Below are 25,796 nucleotides of genomic sequence, written 5' to 3'. Positions count from 1 at the left end.
GCATGATTTCCCTTTCATAAATTCATGTTGACTTGGACCGATCCTGTCACTGCTTTCCAAATGCGCTGCTATTACATCTTTAATAATTGATTCCAACATTTTCCCCACTACCGATGTCAGGCTAACTGGTCTATAATTCCCTGTTTTCTTTCTCTCTTTTTTAAAAAGTGGGGTTACATTAGTTACCCTTCAATCCACAGGAACTAATCCAGAGTCGATCGAATGTTGGAAAATGACCACCAATGCATCCACTATTTCTAGGGCCACTTCCTTAAGTACTCTGGGATGCAAAGTATCAGGCTCTGGGGATTTATCGGCCTTCAATTCCATCAATTTCCCTAACACAATTTCCTGACTAATAAGGATTTCCTTCAGTTCCTCCTTGCTATACCCTCGGTCCCCTAGTATTTCCAGAAGATTATTTGTGTCTTCCTTTTTGAAGACAGAATCAAAGTATTTGTTCAATTGGTCTGCCATTTCTTTGTTCTCCATTATAAATTCACCTGATTCTGACTGCAAGGGTCCGACATTTGTCTTCACTAATCTTTTTCTCTTCATTTATCTATAGAAGCTTTTGCAGTCAGTTTTTATGTTCCCTGCAAGCTTACTCTCGTACTCTATTTTTCCCCTCCTAATTAAATCCTTTGTCGTCCTCTGCTGAATTCTAAATTTCTCCCAGTCCTCAGGTTTGCTGCTTTTTCTGGCCAATTTATATGCCTCTTCCTTGGATTTAACATTATCCCTAATTTCCCTTGTTAGCCACAATTGAGACACCTTCCCCGTTTTATTTTTATGCCAGACAGGGATGTACAATTGTTGAAGTTCATTCATGTGATCTTTAAATGTTTGCCGTTGCCTATCCACTGTCAACCCTTTAAGTATCCTTTGCCAGTCTATCCTAGCCAATTCACGTCTCATACCATCGAAGTTACCTTTCTTTAAGTTCAGGACCCTAGTCTCTGAATTAACTGTGTCACTCTCCATCTTAATGAAGAATTCTACCATATTATGATCACTCTTCCCCAAGGAGCCTCGCACAACAGGATTGCCAATGAATCCTCTCTCATTACACAAGACCCAGTCTAGGATGGCCTGCTCTCTCGTTGGTTCCTCGACATATTGGTCGAGAAAACCATCCCTTATACACACTAGGAAATCATCCTCCACCGTATTGCTACCAGTTTGACTAGCCCAATCTATATGTAGATTAAAATCAGCCATGATAACTGCTGTACCTTTATTGCACGCATCCCTAATTTCCTGTTTAATGCCATCCTCGGCCTCACTACTACTGTTTAGTGGTCTGTACACAACTCCCACGAGCGTTTTCTGCCCTTTGGTGTTCCGCAGCTCTACCTGTACAGATTCCACATCATCCAAGCTAATGTCCTTCCTTACTATTGCGTTAATCTCCTCTTCAACCAGCAACGCTACCCCACCTGCATTTCCTTTCTGTCTATCCTTCCTGAAATAGTGAATACCCCTGGATGTTAAGTTCCCAGCCTTGGTCACCCTGGAGCCATGTCTCTGTAATCCCAATTACATCACATCCGTTAACAGCTATCTGCATAGTTAATTCATCCACCTTATGAATGCTCCTCGCATTGAGACACAGAACCTTCAGGCTTGTTTTTTTTTAACACTCTTTGTCCTTTGAGTTATGTTCTAATGTGGCCCTTTTTGATTTTTGCCTCATTTCTCTGCCCTCCACCTTTCCTTATCTCCTTTCTACCTTTTGCTTCTGCCCCCATTTTACTTCCATCTGTCTCATAGAAACATAGAAAACAGGTGCAGGAGTAGACCATTCGGCCCTTCGAGCCTGCACCACTATTCAATTAAATCATGGCTGATCATTCACCTCAGTACCCCTTGATCCCTTTAGCTGTAAGGGCCATATCTAACTCTCAAATATATCCAACGAACTGGAATCAACAACTCTGCGGTAGAGAATTCCACAGGTTAACAACTCTCCGAGTGAAGAATTTTCTCCTCATCTCGGTCCTAAATGGCTTACCCCTTATACTTCGACTGTGACTCCTGGTTCTGGACTTCCCCAACATTGAGAACATTCTTCCTACATCCAACCTTTCCAGTCCCGTCAGAATTTTATGTTTCAATGAGATCCCCCCTCATTGTTCTAAACTCCAGTGAATACAGGCCCAGTCGATCCAGTCTCTCTTCATATGTCAGTCCTGCCATCCCGGGAATCAGTCTGGTGAACCCTTATTAAATTGAAAATCCCATTTTCTACGACAGGTTAAAATTTCATTGAAATAATTTGTGTTTTTTGTATCTAATTTGCTAGATTTTTGTACCCGAGGTTATTATTGTATCATTATAAATGCTTGAAATGTAATCTTAATTATTGAATGGTTAGCTTTCATATTGACCTAAGAGTGGCCTAATCTTTCCCTGTAGACATAAACATTTCTCATCACAATGCGGTTGGTTATTCTTGACGACTATGATAAGGCCAGTGAATGGGCAGCCAGATACATTTGTAATTCCATTGTTCAATTCAAGCCCGGCCCAGGTCGATATTTTACTTTAGGTTTGCCGACAGGTATGTATTTCTATTGCAAGTGAATGTGAGTATTGATCTATTCAACTGTTATTTAAATATTTTAATAGGATTTAAATTACATAACACTTTTTTTAAATGTATAAATTTTAATTTAAGTAAGATATTTTGTGGTGGATAAATATAATTTATTGTGTGTGAAATATACAACTCTAAATACTGTGAACCTTGGAACTAAGAGAGGTGACGCTGTGAATGACCGGAGGGATTGCAGAAGTCTCTTCCGGCCCTGTGGATTCCAATGAATTTTGATCTGTAAATGTCATCTCATCGAAACATCTGTTCATATCCTGTCCCATTGACCTACATTGGCTCCTGGTCCCTCAATTACTCCAGTTTAAAATTCTCATTATTTTGTTTAAATCCCTTCATTGCCTCACTCTTATCTCTGTAATCTCCTCCAGCTCTCCTCTCCTCCTAAAACTTCAGTTCCTCTGACTCTTGCCTCTTCTTCACCCCCCCAACCCCTCCTTTGCCCCACTATTGATGCCTGTGAGTTCAGCTGCTGAGCCTCCCTGCTCTGGAATTCACTATAAAATCTCTTCACTCCCTGAGGTGCTCCTTAAAATTCACCCCTTTGAACAAGTTTATAATCTCCTTCGATTCAGTGTCAGTTATGCCTCTGGTGCCATGGGACATTTTTCTTTGTTAAAAGCGCTATACAAATGCAAATTGTAATTGTTTTCATCAGGTGTGACCTGTAGGGAATTTAAACTATTCTGAACAATTTTGCTTTGACAAAACATGTTGAAAATTTAAATTGTTATACAGGGCCCAAGTTTCCGCCCTCTAAGATGCGGCGACTTTCTGGAATAAAAAGTGCGTCGAAAAATTCCCTTGTGATTCTGCGAGCCCCTCAGGACGTCTTCGTGCTTGGCATGGCGCAGCACAAGGGGTCAGGGGCGGAGCCAGGTCACGGCGCCGAAAACTGTGCCAGGGCATCCACATGCGCGCTAGAGTGTGCATGCATGTGCAGTAGCTCCTCGCCCCCGAGGCTGTGTGGGAGGGGCCCGAAGCACTCCGGCCCTGGCCGAATGGGCTCCCTGGCCGAAGATCGGGACTCGGACTGCCCCCGTTCAGCCTCCCCCCACCCCCCCCACACGTTGGCGGCGGGGCCCACCCATCCGGTATCTCACTGGCGGCGGGCCCTGCCCACGGCGGCCAGGCATCTGCGTCATCGTCAGCCTACCCCCTTCCTGCTCTCCCCCCCCCCCCCCCCCCCCGCCTCGGCGCTCCCCTCCCCTCCCCTGCCTCGGCCCCCCCCCGCCCGGTCGGCCCCCCCCCCCCTTTTTCATAGGCAGAGAGAAACACAGGGCGTGCGGGGGGGCCGTCCCCCACCCTCCCCCCTTATTGTCAGAGACACAGAGAAACACTGGTGGGGGGGCATCCCAGCATGCTATTGGAGGGCTCCCGGTGCTGCAGTAGGTGAGTAGAAACTTAATTTTTTATTTATTGATTTTTTAAAAAACTATTTTTATTTTTATTAATTTTTTTTTTGATTGATTTTTCATTTATTATTGATGATGGCTCTTTATTTGTAAAAGTGAAGTGTTTAATGTTTGTAAACCCCCCTTCTCTTTCCCACCCCACCCACCCCCCCCCCCCCCCCAATCTCTTGTTCCCTATGCCTGATTGAAAAGTGTAGGCAAGGTGTTTCTGAGCGTACAAAAATCTACACTTATTCCATTCTAAATTAGTTTGGAGTAAGTTTTCGCTGCCTAAACTTGCAAAACAGATGTAAGTGGCTGGACACACCCTCTTTTGGAAAAAAAAAAATCTGTTCTAAAATGAAACTATTCTAACTCACTATAACTGGAGCAAACTAAATGCCTAAAATTTCAATTTCTAAGATGCTCCATTCTAAACTAGTTGTTCCAAAAAAATAGGAGCAATTCAGGCCGAAACTTGAGCCCATAGTGTATAAAGAACATCCTGGATAATGTTTGGAAATGTGTTAATGGTTGAAGACACACTAGTAGCTCAGTTGTTGTACATACTCTGTCACATTAGGTCTGTCATCATTCAGTGGAACTTGACATGTAGCCTCGAGATAAAATAGAAACCAATGTTTTTAACCAATTGGCTAAATAGTGTGAAGTTAATTTGTTTTGGAATTTACATATCCAGGAAAGTAGTACTATGGCCACTCTCAAAACTGAATTAGGACACACAAATACATATTAATATAACTTCTGTTAGTGATTTTGAGGGAAAGTTTGCCTTGTACACATGGATATCTATATTACTATTAAAGGTAGCACCATTATGCAATAAAAAATGTTCATGCAGGTTAACTAAGCAAACACTGGCAAAAGGAATTTGCTGCTATGTTCTGAGATTGCCCCAGACTCTTGCTGGCCCATCACCCTCAATGCAGTCTGATGCGATGTTGTGACTGTTTAGTTTATGAAACATGCTGTATGCCACAAAAAACTTCCACATTTTCGATGATTCAACATAGTCATGAACCCAAAGGCAATTAAGTAATTAAGATCTGAGCTAAACACATTTTCTTCCGTAATGTATTATGTTGGTTTAGGTCTCTGGTTGTACCTGTGTGTGGTTAACATTTTTGAGGTGGTGTAGAAAGGTTGAGAAATTGTTCCAAGAAGTAGATGTGGTTTCACACAATCCAACTTTGTAGTTGATTGTTATGTTCAAACAAACCTCACACTCAACATTTGCATGTTCTAACAAAATGACACGTGAGATGGGCTAACATTGAAGAATTCACATAGAAATACATCAACCACCAAATTCTATCTGACTGAGTTTGTCTGAACATGTATTAGTTAATTATTTTGATCATCTATAAAATCTGGCATTCGCATAAAATCTTTGGTCAATTGTTTCTCAGTACCTGGAGAAATGAAACTACACCAGTCAGCTTATAGGTGATGATACTTAGACTGCTTACAATTTTCCCTAGGTAACAGAATAGGCAAAAGTTGATGATTGCTCTGACTTGTAACAGCCACAGGCAGAGCAGTTAGAGTTGCTGAGGATTCCTCCAATTATGGAGCAAAAGGTATGCAAATTCATAGAATCTTGTAGTGCAGAAAGAGGCTATTCGGCCCATCATGCCTGTGCCAGCTCTTTGAAAGAGCTATCCAATTAATCCCACTTCTCTGCTCTTGTCCCATTGCCCTGCCTCTCCCCTTCCAAGTATTTATACAATGATGATTTATCCAATTTCCTTTTAAAAGTTACTATTGAATCTGCTTCCTCCACCCTTTCAGGCAGTGCATTCCCAACTATAACTCTCTGCATTTTATAATTTAAAAAATTACCTTAAATGTGTATCTTCAGGTTAACAACCCTTCTGCCAGTGGAAGCAGTTTTGTCTTAGTTTCTCCTTATTTACTCTTTAAAACTCTTTGTAATTTTGAATGCCTCTACTAAATCTCTGCAATAAGCACAATCCCAGTTTCTGTAGTCTCTCCATGTAAATGAAGTCACGCATCCCTGGTACCATTCTCGTAAATCTTCCCTGCAAACTCTCCAAAACTTTGACATCTTCCTAAAGTGTAGTACAGGTTGAACCTCTCTCCCATCCGGTACTCCTTTAACCGGCAACCTACCTTGTCCGGCATCATTCCCGGTGGGGCGTCACGATCCCGCGCTGTATCCTAGGGCTGGCTGTTCCCCTTCTCCCCGCTGCCTCCTTCCTAGGTCAATCGGAGCATTGTCAACAGTACCTGGTAAGTTTTTAATGTATTGGTTCATTCCGGGCGGAGACGCCAACTCTCGGAGCAGCGGGGTCAATCTGTATCTGTGGGGAACATCGGTGAAGTGTTGCTGTGGGCTGCAATCAGCCGAGAAAGATCGGCAGTGTTTACAGCGGAGTATAAATCCTTCCAACTGATGTAAAGTTCAGTGTGTGATCTTGAGAGTTTGTTTTAGATGAACGATTAAAAATAATTTAAAAACAAATATTGACGATTCGGCACATTTTGTCGTTGCGAGGGCAAAGTCAGCTGACGTATTGCAGGCTCTCTGAACTAATGCTTAAAACAATGAAGATCGCTCATCTAAAACAAACTCTCAAGATCGCACATTGGACTTTGAGCTGGTTATAATGCACACTTTTTAAATACAGGTTGAACCTCTCTTATCCAATACTCCCTTGTTCTGCATAACTCCCAGCCCCAGGGGGACGCATGCGCAAAATGCAGCCAGGTTGTTAGCAGCAGCATTGTCAGCAATACCCAGTAAGGTCAGCTGGCACACTGCAAGAACATTATATGCCTGATAGAGAAAATGCTGTTTTCAGGGGCCGGCCGCTCCTTCTCTCCCCGCCGCCTCCGGTGCTCCCTCTGAGGCCAGCTGCATTTTGGGCCCAGAGGCGGTGGGGGTAGGAGGAGCGGCCGGCCCTCGGACACAGTGTGCTGACCTAGCCTTAAGGAGCACCGGAGGCAGCGGGGAGAGGAGGAGCAGCTGGCCCCAGGATGCAGTGCGCCGACCTGGCTTCAGAGGAGCAGTGGTCTACTTTTTAAACCTGCAGTGGGGTGGGTGTTCCAGATGCACTGCACATGTCAAGAGACTAGCACTGTAACTCCACATACTTAACCCTGCAGTTTGCAAATTAAGATCCGGGCCCACTGGGCAAGGTGACCTGACACGGCCTTGCCTCCACCACAAATTACTGTTCGTTCACTGCAAATCTCTTGGAGGCCGGAAGCTTGTCAATCACCACCCGGATCGGAACATTCTCGGGGTTTTCGATGGCCAAGGTCTCTGTTTTCGAGTAGCCGGTCCTCACCGTTTTGAAGCAGACGAAGGGCCTTCGGGCGAGGTGAGTGAGTGTGAGCACGGGGACATCCTCCCGGCTGTTGCTGCTCACCGTTGTGGCCCCGTCGTGCGTGCGGTGCCATAGAGACGCTTCAAATATCTGGATCCATCGGTTGCGGATTATCAAAATGGGCGGGGGGTGGAGGGGAGGGGAGGAGAGGATTAAGCACTTTCCCGAGCAAGGCTCTGCCTCTATCCCTGTACCGGTCATTATAACCCTGGCCTCTTGTTCCGCACATGGCTTCCCCCTCGGCTGGCATGCTGCATCCTGGGGCCGGCCGCTCCTCCTCTCCCCACCTCCTCCAGGCTGACCAAGTTGCTAAAGCTGGGCCCGAAACGCTGACCTCCTGTCGTCTGGCAAATCATTTTATCTGGCACATGGCAGATTCTGAGGATGCTGGATAAGAGAGGTTTAACCTTCCAAAATATTTGATAATACAATTGGCTCCACTTATATCAAACACCGATGTAATGGACAACTGCTTACATTAGACAAAATCTTGAATTGAATCAAATGCACAGAGTTCATTATTAAACCTATTGCTTACAACAAATGGTAATGCTACTTTAATTGGACAATTTGCATCCATGGTAAGTAATTGATTAGGGATTTGAAGTTTTGTGTGGAGATTATTCAGGTTCGTGTTGAAATCAGCTTGTAGCCCCTTGCATAGCTGATCCTACTGTCATGCAATTTTGAGGAACAGACTTCAACTATAGGATGCAGAAACTATCCACTATGAACCACATCGATCTGATTCCAGTTTAAATTTGGAATGCTTTTTGCCTCCGTTTTGATGTTGCCTGCACATTACTGTTAAACTGCCCCTTATATTCACAACTGCGAGAGATAAATCAAATGACTGTCTGATTAAAGGACAAATTGCATAAATCAGTCTATTATAAGTGGCTTACACAATACCCATGTTTGAGCATATCGTAAGGCAGCAGTACCCGAATTTCGATTTTTCACAATATTCTGCCTCGAGTTGGATGAAAAGCTGGTGCACACATTCTTCTCTCTACACCTCTCCTCCCCCATTTTTTTTTCCAGGTGAATCATGTGATTTGAACTAAATTAATACTTGTCTGTAATATACACTACTTGTACTATTCTCTCTTATTTGCAGTCACATTTGAAAACTGCTCCATTGCATATTAATTCTGTCTGTTGTATGTAAAGCTGCTGTAACAAACCATGCAATATAACTATTGTGAAACAAATACCAACTTAGTATTCAAACATAAATTAGGCATTTATTTCTATTTTGTAATTCTATCTTCATTTAGGGAGCACACCTTCTGGGTGTTACAAAAAGCTGATTGAATATTATAAGATGGGCAATCTCTCTTTTAAATATGTGAAGACGTTTAACATGGATGAGTATGTTGGTAAGTGAGTCACTTGCTGTGAAATTCTGGAGTTAAAAGGATGTGAGATAGTAACATTTGTCAGCATTTTAGCAGAATAAATGGTTGATTTAGAAACTGACTGCTGTTATCTGAATTTATATTTGAAGTTTTGAAAGGTATTTGTTTAGGCATTGTGATAACAGTTTACATGAAAATAAACAGTGTGCACTGGAAACGACCATTCCAAAAAAAAACATATGGTGCTTGTTACAAATTTCAGGTCTGCATTTGATATTCTCTGGCTTCAGCATCACTGGTCTCGGCCATAAACTAACCCTATATTCCCGATGATGAGTTAACCTTTAGTACACAATATCTAGTCATATGATAGTGTAAAATTGAGACCTCTCACCACCTCCTTCCCCCCCCTCCCCCCTACCCTCCCAGATTATGTGAACTAGATCTCATAGCCTCACATTCTCCCACCTGTATTTCTGCCATCTGAAAGGCAGACTATTGAACATTCTAGAGAATTAAAGCCAATTATAAACCAAGAAGCTGATTTATTTTACGTAAAAATGTGGAGAGTAAAATCTAGAGTGAATTTTAACCTATTTTGTAATGCTCCTCATGACATAGAAAATAAAGAATATGACATTGTGAATTTTCAAATTGGCATGTTTAGCATACCAGCTGAAGCTCTGAAACAGACAAAAGCAGCTTGGTATTCCTTGTTAGCTGTGATAGGGTTTGAATACTATAGATGGCTCAGAATAAGGCAGGGATCATTTGAGAGGACTGAGTGTGAATGTAAAATATGTAATTGCTACTTCATAAGAACATAAGAAATAGGAGCAGGAATAGGCCATACGGCCCCTCGAGCCTGTTCCGCCATTGAATACGATCATGGCTGATCTGATCATGGACTCAGCTCCACTTCCCTGCCTGCTCCCCATAACCGTTTACTCCCTTATCACTCAAAAATCTGTATCTCTATCTTAAATATATTCAATGACCCAGCCTCCACAGCTCTCTGGGGCAGAGAATTCCATAGATTTACAACCCTCTGAGAGAAGAAATTTCTCCTCATCTCAGTTTTAAATGGGCGCCCCCTTATTCTGAGACTGTCCCCTAGTTTTAGTTTCCCCTATGGGTGGAAATATCCTCTCTGCGTGCATCTTGTCGAGCCCCCTCATTATCTTATGTTTCGATAAGATCACACCACATAGAAAGATAGAAATTAGGTGCAGGAGTAGGCCATTCGGCCCTTTGAGCCTGCACCGCCATTCAATAAGATCATGGCTGATCATTCAACCTCAGTACCCCTTTCCTGTTTTCTCTCCATACCCCTTGATCCCTTTGGCCATAAGGGCCATATCTAACTCCCTTTTGAATATATCTAACGAACTGGCCTCAACAACTTTCTGCAGTAGAGAATTCCACAGGTTAACCACTCTGAGTGAAGAAGTTTCTCCTTATCTCGGTCCTAAATGGCTTACCTCTTATTCTTAGACTGTGACCCCTGGTTCTGAAACTCCCAGCAACGGGAACATTCTTCCTGCCTCTAACCTGTCCAAGCCCGTCAGAATTTTATATGTTTCTATGAGATCCCCTCTCATTCTTCTAAACACCAGTGGATACAAGCCCAGTTGATCCAATCTTTCCTCCTATGTTAGTCCAGCTTAACTCCAATGTGTATAGGCCCAACCTATCTTCATAAGTCAACCCCCTCATCTCTGGAATCAACCTAGTGAACCTCTGAGCAGCCTCCAATGCAAGTATATCCTTCCTTAAATATGGAGCAAAACAGTACGCAATACTCTAGGTGTGACCTCACCAATACCCTGTACAGTTGTAGCAGGACTTCTCTGCTTTTATACTCTATCCCCCTTGCAATAAAGGCCAACATTCCGTTTGCCTTCCTTGCATATCCTTGACATTGGAGATACTGTAAATGATTGGCTCCAAAGAGTCTTTTTCTTTTTCTTCCCTCTTCCAAATGTTTACAATCTGACTCTTGCTAACCCAGTTTGCTGTTGGAAAATGTAAAAAAAATTAAGAATTTGGTTAAATATTTGCTGTGTAGACACGAACTAAACTAGGGAAAATATTAAAGAAAAAGTAAGCTCTAGCTATTGTGTATTTAATAGTTTGTTTTTCAGTTTCATTTTTTAAAATGTGAAGACTTCTGTGTATCCAGTTGTTTGAGCACAGACAGCAGTGGACATGCAAGCATGATGCAAGAATCATTTGTGTTTAGCCTTAAAATCAAAAGAAATGTGCCCTAAAAAGTAGTGCTTGCCTGAAGTATGAGTTTCTCTAAGTGAAATAAATTTATTTGCTTTTTCTTTTCAACGGTGTGGACTTTAGCAGCACCAGAATATAATATATTTCTGAAATTTGTCGTACTCTGGTTTCCTTGAGGAAAGGTAGATCGTGATGTTTTGCTTTTATAATCTAATTATTTACAACAATTCATTTTTATTTTTTTAATCCTGGTGTTTAGCGCTTCCGAGGGATCATCCCGAAAGTTACCATTCCTATATGTGGAATTCCTTTTTTAAGCACATTGATATAGATCCAAGAAATGCTCATATTCTTGATGGTAATGCACCAGATCTGCAGGCTGAGTGTGATGCTTTTGAACAGAAGATTGCTGATGCTGGAGGAATTGAACTCTTTGTTGGAGGTACAGTTTGTATACATTTAAGATATAATAGTTGTATATAGATAACACTGAGAGATAATGAAGGTTGTAGCAGAGTCCATGTTTTTGAAAAGTACCTTCTGGGTTCAGTCAAACCTTTCCTAAACAGAGAGGAGCGAGCATCAATATTTGTGTTCTGAAACTAAACTGCAGAATTTAGATTGTTTCCTTTTGCAAAATAACGTTCAAGATCACTTTACTAGCATTGTTATTTAAAAATTACAGCATTAGAAGAACTGGATATAGTTGGCTTATGGTAGTTTATTTGTGCTGCTTCTGCACCTGAGCTATTTACTGTAGGTCAGGAAATGGGTCAGCTGTGAATGGAGTGGCTTTAGCCTTTGCTTGCAACAGGTTTTCAGGAAAAGTGCATGTTTTGATTTGGATCTATAGTTGTATTGTTTGGTGCTGACAATGTCCTTAGACCTACTATGTTCAAACATGGAGACAAGAAATTTGTTGGAACCATTGCCAGTGTTATGAACTTTTAGCCCACCATTAACAAAGTTCAGAAATGTATATAAAAAAAAAAGGGGGCATATAATGGGGCCAAGACTAGTGGGAGACCAGAGGATTGGGAAACTTTTAAAAGCCAGCAAAGAAAAACTCAAAAAATGATAGAGGGGGAAGAAGATAGATTATGAAAGTAAGCTAACACAAAATATAAAAACAGATCGAGTTTCTACAGGTACATAAAAAGGAACAGAGTGGCTAAAGTAAATGTTGGTCATTTAGAGGATGAGACTGTGGAATTATTAACGGAGAATAGAGAAATGGCAGAGACGTTGAACAAATATTTTGTATCGATTTTCACAGTAGAAGACACTAAAAACATCCCAATAGTCGATAATCAAGGGGCTATAGGGAGAGAGGAACTTAATACAATCACTAGCACCAAAGAAGTAGAACTTGGTAAAATAATAGGACTAAAGGCAGATAAGTCCTCTGGACCTGATAGCTTACAGCCTAGGGTCTTAAAAGAAGTGGCTGCAGGGATAGTGGATGCATTGGTTATAATCTACCAAAATTCCCTGGATTCTGGGGAGGTCTCAGCAAATTGGAAAACCGCAAATATAACAACCCTATTTAAAAAAAAAAGGAGGCAGACAGAAAGCAGGAAACTATAGAACAGTTAGCCTAACATCTATCATTGGGAAAATGCTGGAGTCCATTATTAAATCATAGAATCATAGAAGTTTACAGCACGGAAGGAGGCCATTTCGGCCCATCATGTCCATGCCAGCCAACAAGAGGCTATAAAGCCTAATCCCATTTTCCAGCTCTCGGTCTGTAACAGGTTTTACAGCACTTCAGGTTCACATCCAAGTACTTTTTAAATATGGTGAGGGCTTCTGCCTCTACCATCCTTTCAGGCAGTGAGTTCCAGACCCCCACAATCCTCTGTGTGACAAAATTTCCCTTCAAATCCCCTCTAAACCTTCTAGTTACTTTAAATTTATGCCACCTGGTTGTTGACCCCTCTGCTAAGGGAAACGGGCCCTTTCTATCCACTATATTTAAGCCCCTCATAATTTTATACACAATGAGATTTCCCCTCAGCCTCCTCTGTTCCAAGGAAAATGAATTCAGCATATCTAATCTGTCCTCAGATTCTTCACTCCTGGTAATATCCTTGTAAATCTCCTCTGTACCCTCTCCAATGCAATCACGTCCTTCCTGTAATGCGGTGACCAGACTGCATGCAGAACTCCAGCTGTGGTCTTTCCAGTGTTTTATAAAGTTCAAGCATAAACCCCCTGCTCTTGTATTCTATGCCTCAGCTAATAAAGGCAAGCATTCTGTATGCCTTCTTAACCACCTTATCTACCTGGCCTGCTACTTTCAGGGATCTGCGGACATGCACCAAGGTCCCTTTGTTCCTCTACACTTCTCCGTATCCTGCCATTTAATGTGTATTCCCTTTCCTTGTTAGCCCTCCCAAAATGCATTGCCTCACACATCCCTGGATTAAATTCAATTTGCCCCTGTTCTACCCCCCTGACCAGTTGATTGATATCTTTCTGCAGCCGCATTTTTCTTCATTATCAACCACACAGCCAATTTTAGTATCCGTACTATTAAGGAAGCAGTAGCAGGACATTTGGAAAAGCATAATTCAATCATGCAGAGTCAGCATGCTTTTATGAAGGGGAAATCATGTTTGACCAGTTTGCTGGAGTTCTTTGAAGATGTAACAAGCAGGGTGGATAAGAGGGATCCAGTGGATAAGAACATAAGAAATAGGAGCAGGAGTAGGCCATACGACCCCTCGAGCCTGCTCCGCCATTTAATACGATCATGGCTGATCCGATCGTGGACTCACCTGCCCGCTCCCCATAACCCTTTAATCCCTTACAGGTTAAGAAACTGTCTATCTCTGTCTTAAATTTATTCAATGTCCTGGCTTCCACAGCTCTCTGAGGCAGCGAATTCCACAGATTTACAACCCTCAGGAAATTCCTCCTCATCTCAGTTTTAAATGGGCGGCCCCTTATTCTAAGATCATGCTCTGTAGTTCTAGTCTCCCCTATCAGTGGAAACATCCTCTCTTCTTTCACTTTGTCAAGCCTCCTCATAATATACATTCATTCTTCTGAATTCCATTGAGTAGAGGCACCAATGTGGTGCATTTGGATTTCCAGAAGGCATTCGACAAGGTGCCACATAAAAGATTACTGCACAAGATAAAAGTTCACGGAGTTGAGGGTAATATATTAGCATGGATAGAGGATTGGCTAACTAACAGAAAACTGAGAGTCGGGATAAATGGGTCATTTTCCGGTTGGCAAACAGTAACTAGTGGGGTGCCGCAGGGATCGATGCTGGGGCCTCAACTATTTATAATATGTATTAACAACTTGGATGAAGAAACCGAGTGTAATTAGCCAAGTTTGCTGATGATACAAAGATGGGTGGGAAAGCAAATTGTGAGGAAGACACAAAAAATCTGCAAAGGGATATAGACAGGCTAAGTGAGTGGACAAACATTTGACAGATGGAGTATAATGTGGAAAAATGTGAGGTTATCCACTTCAGAAAAAAATAGAAAAGCAATTTATAATTTAAAAGGAGAAAAAAATGCAAAGTGCTGCAGTACAGAGAGACCTGGGGGTCCTTGTGCATAAAACACAGTTAGTATGCAGGTACAGCAAATAATCAGGAAGGCAAATGGAATGTTGGCCTTTATTACAAGGGGGAGAGAGTATAAAAGCAGAGGAATCCTGCTACAGGGTATTAGTGAGGCCACATTTGGAGTACTGCGTACAGTTTTGGTCTCCGTATTTAAGGAAGGATATACTTACATTGGAGGCTGTTCAGAGAAGGTTCACTAGGTTGATTCCGGAGATGAGGGGATTGACTTATGAAGATCAGTTGAGTAAGTTGGGCCTTCGTCTCATTGGAGTTCAGAAACATATAAGATAATGAGGGGGCTTGACAAGGTGGATGCAGATAGGATATTTCCACTCAAGGGAAACTGAAACTAGGGGACACAGTGTCAGAATAAGGGGCTGCCCATTTAAAACTGAGATGAGGAGGAATTTCTGCTCTGAGGATTGTAAATCTGTGGAATTCTCTGCCCCAGAGAACTGTGAATGCTGGGTCATTGAATATATTTAAGGCAGAGATAGACAGATTTTTGAGCGATGAGGAGTGAAGAGTTATGGGGATCGGGCAGGGAGTAGAGCTGAGAGTCCATGATCAGATCAGCCATGATATTAAGTGGCTGAGCTGGCTCGAGGGGCCAAATGGCCTACTCCTGCTCTTATTATGTTATATATTTTTGACAGATTTTTTAGATTTACATTGATATGTTGTCGCATTGTTAAATGAATTATAAGACTGTAGAGTATTATGTTGAACAAATTGACCTTCCCTCCATAAGGAATCTTAAGATAATTAAGCAATCTCTACCCTCATGCAGAAATAGTTGGGCAACATTCAGCCTTGGGGTAATAAGTGACAAGTAACATTCATGCCACACAAGTGCCAGGTAATGACCATCTTCAACAAGAGAAGTCTAACCACCTCCCTTGGCGTTCAATGATATTAAGGTCAACAAATATTCGACCATCAACATCCTGGGGGGGTCACCTTTGACCAGCAGCTTAACTGGACCAGCCACATAAATGCTGTGGTACTAGAGCAGGTCATAGGGCTGGGTATTCTGTAGATATTGGGGAGAGGCCAACTCCCCAAGGCCTCTCCCCACCGACCAAGGCACATGTCAGGAGTGTGATAGTGTTCTCCACTTGCTTGGATGGGTGCAGCTGCAACAACACAAGAAGCTTGATATAATCCAGGACAAATCAGTCCACTTGATCGTCACTTCATCCACTAGCCTGAACATCTACCCACTTCTCCACTGGCGTTACTTGGCTGACTGTAGTTTGACGACAGAGGATGGGATGATCTTGGATCTAGCCTGGAGGTGATGAAGGTTGAACAGGTTCCCCGCTGGTTCTATAGTTTAGTTCCACTCCAGTGGGGAGCTTGTTGAGTGAGGTGGAGCATTGCAGTGAGGGAGATCGAGAAGAGGGTTGGCGCGATGGCGCAGCTCTGCTTGACCCCGGTCTGGATGTGGATTGGATCTGTGATGGATCCGTTGGTCAGGATCACGGCTTGCATGTCGTCGTGGAGCAGGCGGAGGATGGAGACAAACTTTTGGGGTCAGCCAAAACTGAGAAGGACACTCCATAATCCCTCGCGGTTAAGTGTCAAAGGCCTTTGTGAGGTCAAAGAAGGCCATGTACAAGGGTTGGTGCTGTTCCCTGCATTTCTCTTGCAGTTGTCGCGCCTTAAATATCATGTCCGTTGTACCCCGTGGTGGACGGAATCCACTCTATGACTGCAGGAGGAGCTCCTCGGCCACAGGGAGGAGACAGTGAGGAGGATTCTCGCGATGACTTTCCCAGTCGCCGACAACAGACATCAAAGTGCTGACCATACTCAACCAGCTCTGTTGGGTAGTGGACCACATCGTCCGCATGCCCGAGACAAGACTCCCAAAGCAAGCGCTCTACTCTGAACTTGTACACGGCGGGCGATCCCCAGGTGGGCAGAGAAAACGTTTCAAGGACACCCTTAAAGCCTCCTTGATAAAGTGCAACACCTGGGAATCCCTGGCCCAAGACCGCCCAAAGTGGAGGAAGAGCATCCGGGAGGGCGCTGAGCACCTCTGGTCTCGTTGCTCAGAGCATGCAGAAAACAAGCGCAGGCAGCAGAAGGAACGTGCGGCAAACCAGGCTCCCCCACCCACCCTTTCCTTCAACCACTGTCTGTCCCACCTGTGACAGAGACTGTAATTCCTGCATTGGACTGTACAGTCATCTGAGAACTCACTTTGAGTGGAAGCAAGTCTTCCTCGATTTCGAGGGACTGCCTATGATGATGAACTTGGCTGAAGTGTGCACTATCTAGGATGCACCGCAGCAACTTGCAAAAGCTTCTTAGGCTTAGGAGGTGCTGCCAATGACCTCCATTACCTAGAAGGGCAAGGGCAGCAGGTGCATGGAAACGCAATCATTGCCAAGTTCCCCTCCAAGTCACACACCATTCTAACTTGGACATATATAACTCTTCTTTCAAAATCCTGACACTTTACCAAACAGAATTGTAGGAGCACCTTCAGCACATGGATTGCAGCGGTTCAAAAAGGCGACTCGCCCCCAACTTCACAAGCGTAACTATGGATGGGCAATAAATGTCGCCTTTTACGTCCACATAAGAGGACCGACACGGCCTCGGTTTAACGTCTCATCCGAAAAATGGCACCATCCGATAGTGCAGCACTCCCTCAGCATTGCAAGAAGTAGCAGCCTGGATTATGGACTCAAGTCTCTGGAGTGGGACTCGAACCCACAACTTTCTGACTCCGAGGCGAGAGTGTTACCCACTGAGCCACAGCTGACGCAATAATGTGAAAATGATTTTCTAACATTTTTAGACTTTTGAGTTATTTGGTATCATGTGATGACACCAAATCAATACCACATGATGAGCTATCTGTCCTAGCAAAATATACTGTTTTTTGGTGAATATTGTTTGAAAATCTGACTTTACCAGAAGCCTATCAAATGCTGAAAAGCACTTACTGTACACTGCTTTATTGTAAAACTCGTATTATTGGTATATGAGAAATATTTAATTTGATCATTGTAGTGCAGGACCATGAATGTGTTCAAATGATACATTTTGTGCTATAAAATTGATTTACTAATCACAAGTATTTGAACTTGTAAGAACCTGTTTAGAAGCATTTCTAAACCAGCATAACATTTTTTATGTTCTTTCAGTATCATTGTATGCTATAATCCTCACGAGTACATAATATTGCATTGTTTTTATAATTGTTTTTTTTATTTGTATAAAAGTTATTTACATTTTCCTACTAGGTATTGGTCCTGATGGACACATTGCTTTCAATGAACCTGGATCTAGTCTGGTGTCAAGAACAAGGGTGAAAACGTTGGCTAAAGAGACTATTCTTGCCAATGCCAGATTTTTTGATGGCAATCTATCAAAAGTACCTACCATGGCGTTAACTGTGGGCGTTGGAACAGTGATGGATGCTAAAGAGGTAATATATAGGAATCAATTACCTGAAAGGGTTATGAGTTAGCATGGTAGTTTGGAATTCCAGTGTGTTGCACCATTTTTGGGGATGCACTGAGTGCAGGCCAAGCATTTCAATTTAGTGTCTGGTTTCAGAGGAGGCCTGGTCGTGGGTCTCACTCTAGGCTCGGAATGGTGCATGACATTAAAAGTCCAAAACAAAGGGAAAAGAGAAAATGCTGTTTCTTCCCAAAAAGCACATTTTGAAGAGTTGGCCATTCTTCAAATCTGCTCCCACCATTCAATAAGGTCATGCTGACTTTCAACATCAACTCCATTTTCCTGCCCAATTCCTCAAGTCCAAAAATCTATCTTTCTCAGCCTTGAATATATTCTACAACAGACCTTTTGGAGTAGAGAATTTCAAAGATTCACAACCTCTGAGTGAAGAAATTCTTCCTCGTCTTAGTTCCAGGATAAGGGGTTGGCCATTTAAGACTACAACCCCTAGATTTTCCAGCCAGGGGGAACAAACCTCACAGCATCTACCCTGTCAATCCCTGTCAGAATCTTGCATATTTCAATGAGATCACCTCTCATTCTCCTAAACTCCAGAGAGTATAGGCCCAATCTACTCATCTCTCCTCATAGAACAACCATCTCATCCCAGGGATCAATCTATAATTCAGTCCAGTGTCTAATTTAAAATCAGCGACTGCCCAGCAGGGTTAGACATAAGAGAACCAAGTTTAAAATCAGCAGGAACCAGAGCGAAAGTTAGTTGGGCAAGAGAGAGTCATGGATTTTTTTTGTAAATTATGGGATTTTAGCACATTCGTCTTATACACCATTCACGTTATAAGTATTTTTGCATCTGATTAGGTATAGATGGGTGTAGGTAGTTGTTCATGGTGCATTTATATTCTATCAATGAGTTAAAGATCTCCAGCAACCGACTCGAACCAACCATTCCACAAAGAAAAATCTGCTTCTCCATTTTTATGCAAAGCAGCAGTCACCAGGAAGAATTACGTGGCTATCAGGTAATTTTTACATTTGTAATCCAAGACACTTTATCAGAAGTCTGTGATGCTTTAATCAATTTTTTATTTTTCTCGGTTTTTGGACCCCGAGCCACCTGGCTATGCAATCTCTTGTATAGCTCTGAGCTATCTGCTGTTTTAAACAATGGTTTATCAATCTGGAGTTGTGATCGTTCTTGGCTAAGGTTTGTATTATTCATGGTTGCAAAGTGGTTATATTACTGGACTAGTAATCCAGAGGCCTGGACGAATGATCCAGAGATGTGAGTTCAAATCTCAACGCAGCTGGGGAATTTAAATTCAATTAAATAAATCTGGAATAAAAAAACTATCAGTAATGGTGACTGACCACTACCAAATTGTTGTAAAAAGCCATCTAGTTTACTAATGTCCTTTTAGGGAAGGAAATCTGCTTGGTCTGGCCTATATGTGACTGCAGACCCACAGCAATGTGGTTGACTCTTAACTGCCCTCTGAAATGGCCTAGCAAACCAATCAGTTGTACCAAACAGCTACGAAAATCAATAATAAAACTGGACGGGCCAACCAACATCAACCTAGGCACTGGCTTCGGACATGACAATGGCATACCCAGCCTGCCAGTCATACTCAATCATACCGTTCAGCACAATGTCCCAGACTCCTCCATCACCATCCCTGGGTATGTCTTGTCCTGAGGCGGAAGAGGCAGAGTCCGAGCCTGCCCAGTCAAACCTTTACATCTCCCAGGAGCTGCTCGAACTTGCAGAAAAACTTTCCCAAGAACCCCAGCCCGCTGGGTCGGAGGGTGGTGGCGGAGAGGGTAAGGACCCCTATTTACATCCCTGACGTTGGAGGAACTGGGGATGTTTTTCTCCCTGGTTTCTCCGTGCACCCTGGGGCGGAGGGGGTCCCCCGTCCACTGCCACTTCCTGACCCGGCACCCCAGGAGTAGCCCAGGGAGGACTCTTCTGCCGTCTCCTGGGGGTGGGATCGTGACCGAGGTAGGGCCGGATGCTGCGGCTGGGCCGTTCGCCGCACCCTGTGCGGTTGAGGGACTGGCCACTCGCGGAGGAGCACGGCCGCTCGGTGGTGGTCACGGGAGAGGATTTAGATTCCGTTGCCTATGAGGCGGTGGATCTCCTCGTGCCCTCATCCCTGTCGGGGAACTCTGGGAATTTATGGCGGAATGCCAGGGTCGCCGTAATAAAGTCCCTGGACCTGGACAAAGGGTCTGAGTCAGCGTTGCTCATCAGCTCCGTCAAGTGCACGGACAGAACCATATCCCAAAAAGGCAATCGTGAGTTGCGCCGGCTCAAAATGTTCCTCATTGGGTTGCTGAGGGAGTGGAGGTCATCATACAACTCCGCTCCCTCCCCACAGTATGGTTAAGTAGAGGTTGCACTATGCTCTTTTCATGGAGATAACCATAGCCAGCCTCAACATCAACGGCAGCAGAGAGGCGCGCCGCAGATTTAGCAATAGTTTGCTCCTAAAGGAGGGGAAATATGCGGTGTGCTTCCTGCAAGAAACCCACACGACAGATGCGGCCACGTGGCTCCTGGAATGGAAAGAAGAGGTCCGCATGAGCCACCTCACCGCCACTTGTAGGGTGGCTATCTTGCTGTCCCCACATTTTCAGCCGGAGATGTTAGGGGTCAAGGAGCCTGTGCCAGGCCACTTGTTCCATGTCAGTTTGCCTGGGGGACATCCACTCAATTTAGTGATCGTGTATGTCCCTCAGCCTGGTGCGATGCAAGTGCGCTTCTTCGAAGAAGTATTGACTCTTTTAGGCTCCATTGACGTCGGTGACTGCATTGTCCTCGGGGGGGGGGGGGGGGGGGAGGAAAGAGAGAGATTTTAATTGCACTCTCGAGGCAAGGGACCTGTTCCGGTGCCCCGCAGAGCATGGCGGTGATGGAGAAGTTTAGGGACCTGGTCGGGTCCTTCGGCTTGGTGGACATCTGGCGAAATCTCCATCCCGACTCCAGCGCCTTCACTTGGATAAAGCTGGAAGAGGATGGTCCAGAATTGATCGCCAGTACGTTTTCTGGGCGTACATCTCCTGCGTTCCAGCGGCTTCCGTGTGGCCGGTGCCATGCTTGGACCACTGCCTGGTGTGGGCGGAGTTTGCTTCGTTCCGCATGAAGGTGGGGTCCCTGTACTGGCATTTTAACAACCTGCTGCTGGAGGACGAGTGGTTCCAGGATTCGTTCCGACTGGAGAAGGAAGCAGGGGGGCTTCCCCCTCCTTGAGGTTATGGTGGGACGTGGGCAAGGCTCACGTCCGTTTCTTCTGTCAGGAGTACGTGAGGGGGTTGATCAAGAGGCGGGAGGCCAGCGTGGGGCACCTGGAGAAGTGGGTGCTCGACCTGGAGTCCCGTCTCGGTCAAGTCGTTGAGGACCCGGCCCTACAGACGGTGTACTAAGAGAAGGGTGTGCTGAAGGACCTGCAGCTTGTGGGGTCCCGAGGCGCATTCGTGAGGTAGTGCTTCCAGTTCCTCCAGGACCTGGACCATGGCTCCCCCTTCTACTCGCTGGAAAAAAGACAGGGTCCATGAGAAGCTCTTGATGCTGCTAGTGGACAACGGATCTCTGATATCTGATCCAGAGAGCATCAGCAACAGGACCCGAGACCATTACGGGACTCTGTTCTCTCCGGATCTGTCCAGCGAGGAACCACCCAGAGTTATGTGGGAGGACTTGCTGAAGACAACCCGGAGGGCACCGAAAATCTGGAAGCTTTGCTAGGCAAGGCAGAGCTGACTGGTGCACTCGACCAGCTCTCGAGGGGTAAGTCCCTCGGGCTGGATGGGCTGACGAGTTCCACAAGGCATTCTGGGACGTCCTGGGGGGGGGGGGGGCGCAATTACGCGCGGGTCCTGGGGAAAGTCTGGCGACCGGGCAGATGCCCCTCTCTTGGCGCAGGGCAGTCATCGTCCTGCTGCCTAAGAAGTGCGATCTCTGTCTACTTAAGAACTGGCTCCCAGTCTCCCTCCTCAGCATGGATTACAACATTTTTGCCAGGGCCATGTCTGCTCGCCTTGGTGCCATGCTGGATCACATGATTCACCCAAACCACTCCTACACGGTCCCGGGCCGGACAATCCACAATAACATCCATCTGGTCCGGGACCTGGTCCACCATTCCCAGAGGGCTGGTCTGTCGGTTGCCTTTCTTTCCCTCAATCAGGAGAAGGCGTTCGACAGACTAGATCTCTGGTAGATCACGATGATCTTTTCGGGACTCTGCGCTTTCGGGTTCGGAACGCATTTCGTCGCCTAGATCCAACTTCTGCACGCCGCCGCGGAATGTCTGATTAAGATTAACGGGTCTTTGACGACACCCCTTTGCTTTGGGAGAGGGGTGCACCAGGGATGCCCTATGTCCGGCCAGTTATATGCCATATGCGTGGAGTTTTTCCTGCGGCTCTTGTGGAAGAGGTTGACGAGACTGGATATTGCACGGGGCAGTCCCATGCAATCATTTTTTAAGTTGGTTCACGGACTCCCAGGCTGCCTGTAATCTCAGTGTTCCATGTTTATGTGGAGTGCGTCAGGTTGCAGCCCCTGTTCCAATATTTGAAGGGGCTGCTCCTCCAATTCCGGTTGCACTTCAGTCCCACACTCCTGATCTTTGGGCATCCTGTATGGTCGGAAGGTCTCTTCGTAGGACTGCTCCTGGGCATGGCCAAGGTGGCCATCAACCGGTCCAGACAACGGGCGGTCGAGGGGGTCGTTCAGCCGACTGCCTGCCTCTCTTTTATGGTTATGTTCAAGCCAGGGTGTCCCTGCAGATGGAGCATGTGGTGTCCACAGGTACACTCGCAGCCTTTTGCGAGACGTGGGCGCTGGAGGGACTGGAGTGCATCATCATCCCTGGCAACCACATTTTAATTTGATCCATTTAATGTTAAAAGTTTAATTTGTTGGTTTTAGTGCCCCTTTAATAAGGGGGCACTTGATTTATATGCTAGACTTTCCACTTCAGATCGTTGGGCTAGTGCCCATATATTGCCCAAAATGGCAGGCTATCGCTCATTTTGAGTAAAAAGTGGAAAGTTAGGCCAGAAAATTGCCGGCCCAACTTTTGGCTCACATCGCCGAGGTGATCGCTCAGCGCAGCTTTCGGCACGTCGCCAGGCTGATCGCTCGCCGAGAACAGTACTGGAGAATAGTTGCTTTTCGCTGCCCTTCCTTACAGAACTCGGCCCTTCGGATGTCATTTTGAACGTCGGAGGGAGAGGAGGCTGGTTAAACAAGGCTTATAATTTGAGTTATTTAAAAGTCTTACTATTAGATCCACTCCCATTCATACTTATAATTATATTGAATTATATTATTTATTTTAGTGGAAAGGGCAGTTTAGTAGTAGGGCATTTATATCAATAGTGATAACGATGGGGCCTGTAGCTTCTCTACCATTACTTGTAACTGCTGAAATGCCGGCATCTGAGGTTGAGTTAAGTGAAGGGGCCAATCGAACAGGTCGCAGACTAATGCGTGGGTGGAGGTGGAGACCGTACAGCCGACGAACTTACAGGGAAAAGCAATCTTACCTCAACTTGTTTGATAATATGTGCCTTAGGAGGCTGCGCTTCCGAAAGGTCATCGATGAGATATGCCAACTCATCAAGAGGGATCTGCAGCCTATCAGGAACCGCACTGCCTGTTGAGGTTAAGGTTACTGCGGCACTATCCTATGCATCGGGCTCCTTTCAGGCTTCAGCTGGCGACATCTGTGGTGTATCTCAGCACGCTACACACTTCCATTCGACAGGTGACTGAAGCCCTTTATGCTCGCAGGATGGACTTTATAAACTTATGACCAGAGAGGCACAGACGGGGAGGGCTTTGGGTTTCTCGAATAGCAAACTTCCCCAAGGTGCAGGGAGCAATAGACTGCATGCATATGAAAGCATCTTTACAGAACGTAGAAGTGTTTCGTAACCGAAAGGGATTCCACTCCCTGAATGTGCAGCTCATTGTCGACCACAACCAAATAATCATGGCAGTACATGCTAATTTTCCAGGCAGCAACCATGACGCGCACATCCTGCGCAAGAGCGCTGTCTCTGACATATTTGAGTCAGCCAGAAGGTTATGGTTGGTTGCTGGGGGATAAAGGATATGGCCTTACCAGCTGACTCATGACTCCCCTGCGTAATCCCCAGATGGAAGCAGAGAAGCATTGCAACAAAAGCCACATAGCTACACGTAATATCGTCAGACAGTTGGAGTGCTCAAGCAGCACTTCAGATGCCTGGGCCACTCTGGAGGCAGCTTACAATACCATCCTGATCAGGTCGCTCAGTTTATTGTGGCATGCTGCATGTTGCATAACCTAGCTATAAGGAGAGGACAACAATTGCCAGATGGGATTGCCGGTCCACCTCAGGAAGGAGTGCAGGCTCAAGAGACGGACGAGGAGGAAGAGCCTGGTGAGGATCACTGGGAGGGCAATCAGACTGGCAATAAATCCATGGCCCCACGTGCCCACCGGCGCCCCCGCCCCCCCCCACACCCCACCCCGGCAAGATTGGAAAAAAACCCTGTGGGAGTTAAGCGGCTGCAAAACTGTTGCGTCAGCAGCTCATATAAATGAACGCTTTGCATGAACTTACATTGGGAACCGTTACGGTTACCTCAAAACAACGGTTGCGTTGAGTTAAGTTTCATCCTTGTCAGGCCTGGCCATTTTACAACAGTTTTTGCTTAGCTTGCGTTATTAGAAGACACTGCACAACCAATTGTTAATTGAAATCATTTTTTAAAATTAAATTAACAATATATTAATTATTGTAACACCCACACCCCAACAATAACAATATTAACAGTATCAGCACCTGTGGCCACATTTCCTTCCACCCCCACCCCCAGCCCGGCATCCTAACCCCACCCGCTCATTTTGGTCCCCGGGTGGCAACGAGACGACGCTGGCGTGTAGTGGGCAATATCAGGACTTCCTGCCGTGGTGGGTGTGATGGTGGCATGATCGCCTGTTGGGGTGGTGTTGATGGGGAAGGCGAAGCTGGGGAATCGCCTTCTGAGTCCGAAGCAAATGCTTCCTTCTGACTCGCCTGTGTGCTGGTGCTCATGGTCTGCGGCATCACGGTGCATTTGTGTGCAGCGCCGTGTTCCACCAACAATGCATGCTGCAAGGCATTGGTGGCGGCGGTTTGTGCACGCATCTCCACGAACGTCTGCTGTGATACCTGGGAGAAGTCCTCTGTGAAGGCCGCAAACATTTGGAGATGGTCGCGACTGATCGCAACGGGTCTCCTCTCAGTCGAGTCAAGCCCTCTATGCGATTGGACAGGGTAGGCATTTGCTCAACTCGCTGACTCCACCTCTGTGGGGTCTGCGAGGGCACTAATGTGCACCTTGGCGTCGCCAGCTGCACGCGGCTTGGTCCCGCAGCCTCTTCAGTTGAAGACAATGACGTTATGGCCACAGGTTACATTTCCGCCGGTGGGATGCTAGGGGCATCCTCCGTATCTTTGTCAGGCTCAGTGGATTTCGGCTGCTCGTCCTCTTCCTCCTCCTCCTTCCCCACCCGTGAGGACCACCTGCATCCATGATGGTGCTGGTTGAGGTCTTCCCTCGCTGCGCATCGGTGTTGTTGGACCTGCAAAACACAATTGAGCTTATTGAGCTTATTGAGCTATTAGAACGGAAGGGTACACATTCTTGCGCTGTGCTGGCATACGAAGCAGGATCAGCACTACAATAAATGAGACCAAGAGACGTTACATAATGCATCATACGGTAGTACATCTATGTGGAATTCA

At 45.2% G+C, this 25,796-nt stretch overlaps 1 protein-coding gene across 2 annotated transcripts in view; it reads left to right on the top strand.

Moving 5' to 3' along the window:
* Positions 1-25,796, top strand: part of gnpda2 (glucosamine-6-phosphate deaminase 2) — a 43,097-nt gene that overhangs the window by 5,138 nt on the left and 12,163 nt on the right. For both annotated transcript variants that reach the window (XM_070870182.1, XM_070870192.1), the window contains 4 exons: positions 2,419-2,563; positions 8,663-8,764; positions 11,232-11,414; positions 17,825-18,009. In XM_070870182.1, the coding sequence (XP_070726283.1) occupies positions 2,440-2,563; positions 8,663-8,764; positions 11,232-11,414; positions 17,825-18,009 (594 nt within the window). In that variant the 5' untranslated portion in view covers positions 2,419-2,439. The remainder of the gene's footprint in view (positions 1-2,418; positions 2,564-8,662; positions 8,765-11,231; positions 11,415-17,824; positions 18,010-25,796) is intronic.

The sequence above is a fragment of the Pristiophorus japonicus genome, chromosome 2 (genome assembly GCF_044704955.1).
Source record: "Pristiophorus japonicus isolate sPriJap1 chromosome 2, sPriJap1.hap1, whole genome shotgun sequence".
In the NCBI taxonomy this organism is placed as follows: domain Eukaryota; kingdom Metazoa; phylum Chordata; class Chondrichthyes; family Pristiophoridae; genus Pristiophorus; species Pristiophorus japonicus.
Note: the sequence above shows the minus strand (reverse complement) of the source record. Positions and strands in the feature narration are given on the sequence as shown.